Source organism: Lolium perenne, chromosome 4 (genome assembly GCF_019359855.2).
Source record: "Lolium perenne isolate Kyuss_39 chromosome 4, Kyuss_2.0, whole genome shotgun sequence".
Classification (NCBI taxonomy): Eukaryota; Viridiplantae; Streptophyta; class Magnoliopsida; order Poales; family Poaceae; genus Lolium; species Lolium perenne.
Genome location: NC_067247.2, coordinates 168,177,589 through 168,187,732, shown reverse-complemented (window position 1 = coordinate 168,187,732; position 10,144 = coordinate 168,177,589). Strand labels below are relative to the sequence as shown.

The 10,144-nt window shown below is 48.2% G+C and overlaps 3 protein-coding genes across 4 annotated transcripts; 2 read left to right on the top strand and 1 right to left on the bottom strand.

Moving 5' to 3' along the window:
- The first annotated feature begins 509 nt into the window (after nucleotides 1-509).
- Nucleotides 510-4,055, top strand: LOC127294770 (protein ROOT PRIMORDIUM DEFECTIVE 1). Of its 2 annotated transcripts, none has more exons than XR_007847014.1 (3): nucleotides 510-788; nucleotides 882-2,404; nucleotides 3,698-4,055. XR_007847014.1 is itself a non-coding variant. In XM_051324655.1 (3 exons), the coding sequence occupies exons 2-3, from the start codon at nucleotides 1,002-1,004 to the stop codon at nucleotides 3,704-3,706; spliced, it is 1,287 nt and encodes a 428-aa protein (XP_051180615.1). In that variant the 5' UTR covers nucleotides 510-788; nucleotides 882-1,001; the 3' UTR covers nucleotides 3,707-4,055. The 2 variants fall into 2 exon arrangements, 1 of the variants encoding a protein (XP_051180615.1); XM_051324655.1 differs by having other exon boundaries at nucleotides 882-2,279.
- Nucleotides 4,056-4,139: 84 nt separating this feature from the next.
- On the top strand, nucleotides 4,140-6,882 carry LOC127294768 (putative receptor protein kinase ZmPK1). Its single transcript, XM_051324652.2, has one exon. It carries the CDS (start codon nucleotides 4,140-4,142, stop codon nucleotides 6,678-6,680), a length of 2,541 nt encoding a protein of 846 aa, XP_051180612.1. The 3' UTR covers nucleotides 6,681-6,882.
- A 91-nt stretch (nucleotides 6,883-6,973) lies between these two features.
- LOC127294769 (putative receptor protein kinase ZmPK1) lies at nucleotides 6,974-9,767 on the bottom strand. Its single transcript, XM_051324653.2, has one exon. It carries the CDS (start codon nucleotides 9,670-9,672, stop codon nucleotides 7,150-7,152), a length of 2,523 nt encoding a protein of 840 aa, XP_051180613.1. The 5' UTR covers nucleotides 9,673-9,767; the 3' UTR covers nucleotides 6,974-7,149.
- Nucleotides 9,768-10,144: the final 377 nt, after the last annotated feature.

Below are 10,144 nucleotides of genomic sequence, written 5' to 3'. Positions count from 1 at the left end.
TAAACATGTTTAATTTTGAAAACTATTCAAATATATAAAATTGTTCTGATTTTGAAAAGTTCAAACTTCAAAAAAAAGTTGAAACTAGAAAATAGTTCACATATGAAAAAATTCAACCTAGAAAACAATTCTCTTTTTAAAAATATTTAGGTTTTGAAAAAGTTAAACCTTGAAAACTGTTCAGTTCTGAAAAACGTTCAAATTTTGAACATGTTCGAATTTGATTTTTTTTGAATTTCAAAAGTTACTAAGATTTTGAAACAGTTCATAGAAAAGTGGAAAAACAAAAGAAAAAGGGAAATAAATCGAGAAGAAAACCAAACAGAAAAAGGAAAAGCAGAGAAGAACCATAGAAACAGACACGTCTGATCAGAATGCAAAAAAACAGGAAAACCCTCATATCACTGGTGATGGGCCGGCCCACCGAATCCCTCCCCTGTGCGGCGCCCCAGATAGCCGCCGCAATGAGCGATGAATAGGATCCGCGCCCTAAACTCCCGTTCCATAGCTTGAGTACCCCTCAACCCAAAGCGCTCCTCTGTTCATTCCCCTTCCCCCGCGTCGATCCCACACCGCTACCCCTGGTCGCCGACTCGCCGTCGCTCTCCCCCTGCGGCCACCAGGCTCTCCCCCTGTATCCTCGTGCAGCTCCCCGACGACTCTTCGCACGGCGGAGCTCGCTCCATCCACCTCGAGCACATCCTGTTCGATGAAATGCCCAGCTCGTTGTCCCTTGTTTCTCCAGTCGTATCCGCAACTGCACACATGATACATATTTAGCAGACTCGGTAATCAAACTACTCCTCGTAACTTCCTCGTGGCTTCTTCTCGATTTTGGTGTTGGAGCTAACAACTATGGTTTCAACTCCTTTTCATCGCAGATTGAGTAAGTCGGAGTTGCTCATTTACAGTACGGATTCATTTCTTTTTCCTTGTCACTGGATTGCTGTTGTATGTACACTCTGAGTTAATAAGGATTGGGTTGGTAGCATACAAGTGAGATGGCATTTAAGGTGTTAGGCCGAATAAATCTGCATGCACTTTCCCTCCGCCTGCACATGCTGGATGAGGTGTTCTGTTGCGGCCCCTTCAACTGTAGCATGCAGAGGAGGTGGAAGAAGCCAGTGGATTCGGCGCGGACTCGTCTGGAGGGCAGAACGAGAGACCATAGGCTGGACAAGCTGATGATTCAGCTCAGGAACTTGAGGCAGGCTTTGGATTTGCACGAGGTGATATCTCAGCAGAGGAACGGCTACGCATCTCTCCAGCTCCTTTTGAGGTGGAGGCGTGAGATTGGGTTGAACATTGAGATCGGTGCTTTCCTCAAGAAATACCCCCATATTTTCGAGATTTATGTGCACCCCGTCAAAAGGAACCATTGTTGTAGGGTCACCCCAAAGATGGCTGATTTGGTCGCAGAAGAAGATGCTGTCGTCAGGGAGAACGAGCCCGCCATAGTTCAGCGGCTGAAGAAACTTCTCATGATGTCTACGAATGGAACTCTGAATATGCATGCGATCTGGCTCATCAGGAAGGAGCTCGGTCTGCCCGATGACTACAGGTCTTCTATACTGCCAAACCATCAGTCTCAGTTTTCTCTTGAAATCCCTGATACTTTGACATTGATCTCTAGGGACGAGAATCTAGCTGTAGCTAATGTCGAAAAATGGAGGGAGAAGGAGTATACAGAGAAATGGCTAGCAGAATATGAGACAAAATATGCTTTTCCAATTAACTTCCCTACTGGATTTAAGATTGAGAAAGGATTTAGGGAAAAGCTTAAGAATTGGCAGAGGCTTCCTTATACCAAACCTTACGAGGAAAACGGTTTGCATCCAATCAGCAATGCTGAGCGGCTTGAGAAACGCATTGTTGGTATTATTCATGAGCTTTTAAGCTCGACAGTAGAAAAGATGATTCCACTTGAGAGGCTGGCACACTTCAGGAGACCTTTCTCTATGGAGGTAAACATGCGGGAACTTCTTCTTAAGCACCCTGGCATTTTCTACATTTCGACCAAAGGAAGCACACAAACAGTGCTTCTTAGGGAGAGTTACAGTAAAGGATGTCTGGTTGAGCCTAACCCTGTTTATAGTGTCCGAAGGAAAATGCTAGATCTCATATTGTCTGGATGTCGTAACATTGGTGAAACTGAAAAGGTAACTTGGCTCGTTGAGGAGGACAATCAAGGAAGCAGTCATGGGCTACATAATCACACATGGCCGGTGGATAGCATGAATTCCATGTTGCAGTTTGAAAGTGACTCCTGTGGAGAAGAGGTATCTTCTTGTGACTTGCGCGAAAGTAAGATTCAATGAAGCTATGCAGTAACAGGACAAGGTGCTCTCTGAAGTAGTTGTGAAACTGGGCTTCCTAAATTTTGTACCCAAAAAACTCCCATCAGGTTTTCTTCTTGTGTCTGAATCATGGTGTATGGATCATGTTCATATATATTATATATACCTTTTCTAGGAAAATGAAGTATTTCCGCTTAAGCTTCTTTCTTTGAGACTATTTACTGAAGCTTGTTACTGGTGGAAAATCACGTTAACTAGAATACTTAGTTCGGTTTAGAATTTTGTTTTGAAACTAAGGCATACTCTGCGGTTGACATGATAGATGTTACAAAATGCAAAATGCAAAACGCAGTGTTCCGTCCTTTATCCCTCAATTCTCCATCTATCACAAACTGGCCTTACAGCCCAGCTGCTCGGGACATGTAACCTGTGCAAAAATATCACATCTTCAGAACTTGAAAGGGACAACTTCCATTGAAAGGTCATTAAAGCATGCAAATTCATATTTAAACCATTGCAGTTAGCCCTTGTGGGCAATCCATTGCCGCATTACACCGCAAAGGCAACACACTCTTCAGACAAGTTTGTCACAGATGCGGTGAACGTTTGATTCTATCACCGTGTAGCAGCAGGTTCTGACTAAGCTCAGGCTAAGTGAACCTGCACTTCTGTGGATGTAATTTGCGCATCACAGCGTCTCCTGATTCATAATAGTCTTCCTTTGCTCTTGAAAAAGAGAAATCACTGTAAATACTAGCCAACAGAATGCCAGAATATGGATACCACTTTAGCACTTGTCATCTTGCTGCGATCGGTTCTGATGTCTTTATCTTTTGCGTACTCCCGCTACTCATTGTTCACTGATTTAGATATGTATCCCATGACTTTAATCAATAATATATCTTGCATCTGTGAACGCTGATCTCTTAGGATATTTTCTCATTTGGTTTTCAACATGGTTTGCTTAGGATATGTTCTCATATAACTTCTGATCTCCTTCGGCTAGTTTTGGTGTTGCTGGTACAGATTATATTTAACTGTTTAATATTTCTGCAACCTGTTGATTGATTTGTTCAGTTATTAGTGGCCTATTCATCAATACTGATTACTAGTACTATGATATGTTCTTATTTAATTTTGTATGTGCTATTCGGTCGTTTTGTTACTGCTGGTGCTGAGTATATACAACCCACTGGTTCCTCATCGATTTTTTTTTTTTTTTTTATTTTTGTAAATTAGACTAGTTATTTCAATTTAATAGTAGCACGTAAGATTTTGTACTACATCAGTTCAAAGATATATGACTATTTGGTCATAAGCAAAAGAACTCCCAACATACTAGTAAAAGAGAGCTAAGTAACATTGCACGCTGTTCTAAATCATTGTATGTTTCTCAACAGAGCAAGTAACAGAGAGGTAATGGCCAATGCATCCTCAAGATTCAGTTTCTCAAAGTTCACCAAGGAGAGAGTTCCCCTACCTGAATATTTAATTGACCATGTCAAAGTTATGCAAACACAGAGGGTTGGTGAGCAGGGATACAGGGTTGAAAAGAAATTAAGAGGTGCCATCTGGCTGGACAGTGACTGCCTCATCGGAAAGAAATGTCTCAAGATTATGTAAATATCACAATCAGTGTCTTCAACAGTCTGTATGTTCATTCATGAGTCTCAAACTCAGACACGTAAACTGTAATTTTGAACAGGATGCATCTCTCACCTTGTGGACTTTTAATCTATTTCAGGTAATAAAGTCCAACTAGTAGCCATTCTCCTCTGCAGGATATTATATACAAAGTCTCAAGCTGCATGCAGACAAGAAGTATTCCAACCATGGTTACCAATGGGTTTGACTAAAAACCACGGGGAGCATCTGGAACTTCATTGCCTGCCTAGTCATGCTCATCGTGCCCCTGCAGCTGAGATAATCTCTGCAACCATGGCTACTCCTTTCTTCTCTATTTTGCTCTTATCTTTGCTTGCTCTACCAACCATGGATGCTGGTGAGGCCGCACCTCGGGGTGACGTCCTAGCACTGAAATCCTCCCTCGCCGTCGAGGAGTATGAGACCAGCATCCTGCGATCACAGGACGGTACGTTCTCTTGCGGCTTGCACAGCATATACACTGGTGCCTTCACCTTCTCCATATGGTACTCTGACTCACTCAACAAAACTGTCGTCTGGAGTGCAAATCGTGGCCGCCCTGTGAGCTCCAGGAGATCAGCTGTCACCCTGCGCAAGGATGGTGTCATGGTCCTCACCGACTACGACGCTGTGGTTGTGTGGCAAACTGAGGACAGCCTCCCAAATGTCCAGTACGCTCAGCTTCTTGACACTGGAAACCTCGTCCTGAAGAACACGAGCGGCGCCATTCTTTGGCAGAGCTTCGATTCACCGACGGACACCTTCCTCCCCGCCCAGCGGATTACTGCCACGGCAAAGATAGTCTCCTCCACCCAGCTGCATGTTCCTGGTCACTACACTTTCCGTTTTAGTGACCAGTCCATCTTGTCTCTGATGTATGATGACACTACTGTTTCTGATTTATACTGGCCCGATCCTGATTATCAGTACTACGAGAATAACAGGAACCTCTATAATAGTACTAGGATGGGGAGCCTTGATGATTCTGGGGAAATTTTCGCTAGTGATTTCGCTCGGCACCGGCCTCTTGCTGCTTCTGATAAAGGTTATGGGATTAAGAGAAGACTTACCCTGGATTTTGATGGTAATCTGAGGTTGTACAGCTTGAGCAATGGATCAGATTCAAATAGGGAGTGGACAGTTTCATGGCTGGCTGTGCCTCAACCGTGCATGATTCATGGCCTCTGTGGTCCATATGGGATCTGCCACTACTCCCCTGCACCAACATGTTCTTGTCCACCTGGTTATGCAATGAGGAATCCTGGTAACTGGACACGGGGTTGCAAGCCTATAGTAGATACCACCGGATGCCGGGAAGGTGAACACAAATTCTTGAGGCTTCCAAACACTGATTTTTGGGGATCTGATCAGCAGCGAATCAACCGAGTATCTTGGCAGGATTGTAGGAAGGTATGCTTGAGTGATTGTACCTGCAAGGGTTTTCAATACCAAGAAGGAAATGGTACATGCTATCCAAAGAATTTTCTATTCAATGGAAGGACTTTCCCAACACCCACTGTGCGCACAATGTACATCAAACTCCCGGCAAGTTTCAATGTTACAAATACCCTTATTCCACAGTCCAATGTGCTCACCAAGGAAAGACATCATCTTCAATGTGATCACGTGAGCAAAAAAACCATAGAGCCAGTGCCAGACGTCGTGCGTGAAGATTCCAGGGTTGAACCAAAATGGTTCTACTTCTATGGGTTCATTGCTGCATTTTTTGTCATTGAGGTTTTCTTCTTCACATTTGCATGGTTCTTCGTTCTAAGGAGGGAGTTCAGGTCGTCGCAACAATTGGCAGCCGAGGAAGGCTACAGGGTGATGACTAGTCATTTCCGGATGTACAGTTACAGAGAGCTGGCCAATGCAACTGAAAAGTTCAAACATGAGCTTGGATGGGGAGGTTCAGGCATTTCTTACAAGGGAACCTTGGACGATGCACGAGAGGTGGTCGTAAAAAGGCTGGACAATGTAACACGAAACAAGGCAGAGTTCCAGGATGAGTTACATGTTATTGCAAGGATTAACCATATGAATCTGACAAGAATATGGGGGTTTTGCTCAGAGAGATCCCATAGGATGTTGGTCTTGGAGTATGTTGAAAACGGTTCATTAGCTAACATACTGTTCAGCAGCAAAATGTTGCTGGAGTGGAATAAGAGGTTTAACATAGCATTAGGTGTTGCAAAGGGGCTGGCATATCTTCACCATGAGTGTCTAGAGTGGGTCATCCACTGCAACCTGAAGCCGGAGAATATTTTGCTAGATCAGGATCTAGAACCTAAGATCACCGACTTTGGGTTCGCAAAGCTGCTCAGCAGATCAGGGTCGAATCAGAATGTGTCGCGGGCACGGGGAACCTTAGGTTACATTGCTCCAGAGTGGGTCACTGGTTTACCGATAACAGCAAAGGTTGATGTGTACAGCTACGGAGTCGTCCTCCTTGAACTAGTAACAGGAACAAGAATTCTCGACTTTGTTGTGGGTTTGGAGGAGGATGTCCATGTGGTGCTCAAGAAGTTTGTTAAGATGCTTTCATACAGGCTGGACGGGGAGGAACCATTGTGGTTAGCAGAGTTTGTAGATTTCAGACTGGTTGACAACTTCAGCTACGTTCAAGTGAAAGAACTGATAAAGATAGCCGTTTCATGCCTGAAGGAGGATAGGAAGAAAAGGCCAACAATGGAATCAATAGTGGAGAGCCTCCTTTCAGTTGAAGAAGCTGAAAATTAGTGAAGCAACGATATTCTAAATGAAGTCTGTTTCAGTTTGAAGATAGTACTGCGTTGATTTGTAAGCATCATACTGCATATAGTTGTATACTTGTGTATAGGCATCACATGTTATGCGGTAATTGAGTGACGGATGTACTAGTGGTTCCTGTGTACATTCAGTCCTTTCTTTTGCAAAATTATACGAGAACATATTGTAAATCTGACAACGGTAAAACAAATCAGGCTTTTATGTATCATGTCTGTGCTAGCCTGTGGTATCATCTGATAACTTTAGAAACCTTTTGCACAGTCTATGCATAACTTCCTGCTATGCATTAACGAAGGTATAACTTACTGGTTCTAATTTCAAAACAAAAGACATAGGAGTATTTTCTTTTGGCAAATAAGACATGGACACATGGTTAGTTGTGACAGAAGCTTGTATATATGTACATACGAACACTAAAGGAATTCCGAAATAAATAGAATCATATATCTGGATACTGATGACCTCTGGACTCATCATCTGCAGAGATGAGCATCTGCACTACATTCTTCATACCAGGCCTTTTGTTTCTATCTTCCTCTAGACACGAGATAGCCAATTGGGCAATCATCTTAGCTTGCACATGATTAAATTGGCCATCCAGCCGTTCATCCACCAGGTCCAGAACCCACCCTACATCATCAAGCTTTGATCTGTCGATGATCATCTTAACCACGGCTCTCACATCAGTTTCCAGCCCCTGTGCCCCATCCACCACCCAATCTGAAACCCTCCTCCCTTTCATCAGTTCCAGGAGCACCACACCATAGCTGTACACGTCGACCTTCTCGGTGATCGGGAGGCTGGAGACCCACTCGGGCGCCATGTACCCCCTTGTTCCTCGGATCCGCGACAAGCCCGAGTCAGACCCGTCTCTGTTGAGCAGCTTCGCCAGCCCGAAGTCGGTGATCTTGGGCTCCATTTCATTGTCTAGCAGTATGTTCTCCGGCTTCATGTCGCAATGGATGATCCACTCTAGGCACTCGTTATGAAGATAGGCCAATCCTTTCGCCACGCCGAGGGCAATGTTAAACCTCTGCTTCCATCCTAGGAGCTTGTCAGAATTTCCAGAACTTTGGAACAGCATGTTCGCTAGCGATCCATTGTCGACATACTCGTAGACTAGGATCCGGTGCACGCCTTCTGAGCAGAATCCCCACATCCTCACCAAATTCATATGGTAAATCCTGCCGATCGCGCTCAGCTCGGCCTGGAACACTTCCTCACTCTGGCTCACGTCCTGCAGCACTTTGACGGCCACCATCCTCTCATCGTCCAGGACCCCCTTGTAAACGATACCAGAACCCCCGTGGCCGATCTCGGTGCGGAACTTCCTGGTCGCCCTCTGGAGCTCAGAGTAGCTGTATGCCCGGAAATGGCTGGTGATCATCCTGTATCCTTCCTCCACAGCCAACAGCTCTGACGGCCTGGACAGTATTCCTTTATTGGAGAAGAGCCAGCACCCAAAGGCTATCACAAACACCTCGATCACCAAGAATGCAGACAGGAATCCGTAGAAGTAGAACCATAGCGACTTGCGCTGGCTGCTGCTCGCCCTCGCTGTACTGGAAACGTTGAGCAAAAACTCCGGTGGTAAACCTGCGCCGCCTTGGCATCGGGCGATGCCCTCCTGGGTGGCAAGGCCGCTGATGCCATCGGTCTGCCACTGATGGACGTTCACCGCCGGCACATCGAAATCGGCGGGCACCTTGATGTACGCCGAGCCGGGCAGGCCGGGGAAGGTCCTGCCGTTGAACATGAGGCTCTTGGGGTAGCACTCCCCTTTGCCCTGCTTGTACTGGAACACGACGCAGGACGGCTCGCCGACGCACTGCGCCTGGCAGGCGTCCAGCGACAGGAAGTCGCTGTTGTTGAGGTCGAAGCCCCAGAAGTCGGTGTGCGGAAGCTCCACGAACTTGACCTGGTCACGGGCTACGGCGGTGGAGCTTCCGAACGTCGGGCGGCACCCTCTGCTCCAGTCGCTCCGGTCGGCGCGGTCGTGGCCTGGGGCGCAGACGCAGGACGGCGAGGGCGTGTAGAGGCACACCGCGTTGGCGCCGCACACGCCGTGGATGATGCAGGGGTTAGGGAATGCCATCCAGGACACGGACCACGTCCTCCCGCGGGCGTCCAGGCTGTACATCCGGAGGTTGCCGTCGGTGTCGAGCGTGAGCCTCCTGGTGACTCCGGCGGCGCCGAGATCGGCGGCGTCGAAGGTGGCGTTGTCGCTGGCGAGGAAATGGCCCGAGGAATCGAAGCCGGCCTGGCGGCTGAAATTGTAGATCTTGCGGCTGTTCTGCCAGTAGCTGAAGTATGGGTTGGGCCAGTAGATGCTGGACACCTGGCCGCCGCCGCCGTCGTACACGAGCGAGAGCATGGCGTAGTCGCTGAAGCGGAAGCCGTAGTGGCCCGGCGCGAGGAGCCTGCCGGAGGAGACGAGGCCGTTGGCGCCGACGCTCTGGGCGGGGAGCAGGGTGTCGGTGGGGTGGTCGAAGCTCTGCCACAGGACGGCCCCCCGGGCGTCCTCGACGGCGAGGCTGCCGCTGTCCCGGAGCCTCGCCCGCGCGGCGCCGTCGGCGGCGGTGGAGTTCCAGACGACCTCGCCGTCGTAGTCGGTGAGGACGAGCGCGCCGCGGCGGGCGTCGAGCGCGAGGCGGGAGCCCTGGCTGTGCACGACCCGGCGCGCGGTGGGGCCGGCGGCGGCGGACCAGACGACGGCGCGGTCGGCCACGGCGGAGCGCGCGAACCAGACGGAGAAGGTGAAGACGGTGGGGGAGACGGCGTGGAAGCCACAGGCGAACGCGCCGTTCGGGGAGACGAGGACGTCGGAGGCGTGGTCCTCGACGGCGATCGAGGAACCACGCGGCAGGCTGTCGCGGTCGCGCTGCGGCCCCGCCCGCCCGACGCGCGGGAGCGCGAGGACGGTGAGTACAAGAAGCAGAGTATGGGCGGTAGCTGCGGTCATGGCGGTGCTGAGCTGAGCTGAGCTTGGATGCTTGATCAGTGATGAGGCCGGGACAAAAAAAATCGTCAGTGACGTGCTCAGTGCTGTCGCTGCCTGCCACTGCCACTAGGGAAAGAATTGTTTTGCCTCGGCAGAATTGTTTTGGTAGCATGTATCAATTTTGTGCACTACTGGTGTAGGGAAGAGTTCCCTACGCGATGCAGATGGATCATGAGCTATAAAAGCTACGTTGTTTGATGGTCTGTATAAAAATTTTTCTGCCCCGTGGAGATTTGGGTTCTGCCCGTTTGGTAGGTTGGTTTTCAGGGCTTATAGCAGCCCAGAACGGCGCTCCTGTTGTTTGGTTGCAACTCATAAACTGCTTCTGCTTACCTCTTACCCTCGGTGGTGGGGTTACCAGCGATCAACAGCACAAGTAAGAACACAATTCACTGTTCAGACAAACTTAGCACTGATAATAATTCAAACACGG

Excerpts from the sequence above, each read along its gene's own strand:
- LOC127294768 (XM_051324652.2), top strand. The coding sequence starts at position 4,140 with ATGGGTTTGACTAAAAACCACGGGGAGCATCTGGAACTTCATTGCCTG.
- LOC127294770 (XM_051324655.1), top strand. The coding sequence starts at position 1,002 with ATGGCATTTAAGGTGTTAGGCCGAATAAATCTGCATGCACTTTCCCTC.
- LOC127294769 (XM_051324653.2), bottom strand. The coding sequence starts at position 9,672 with ATGACCGCAGCTACCGCCCATACTCTGCTTCTTGTACTCACCGTCCTC.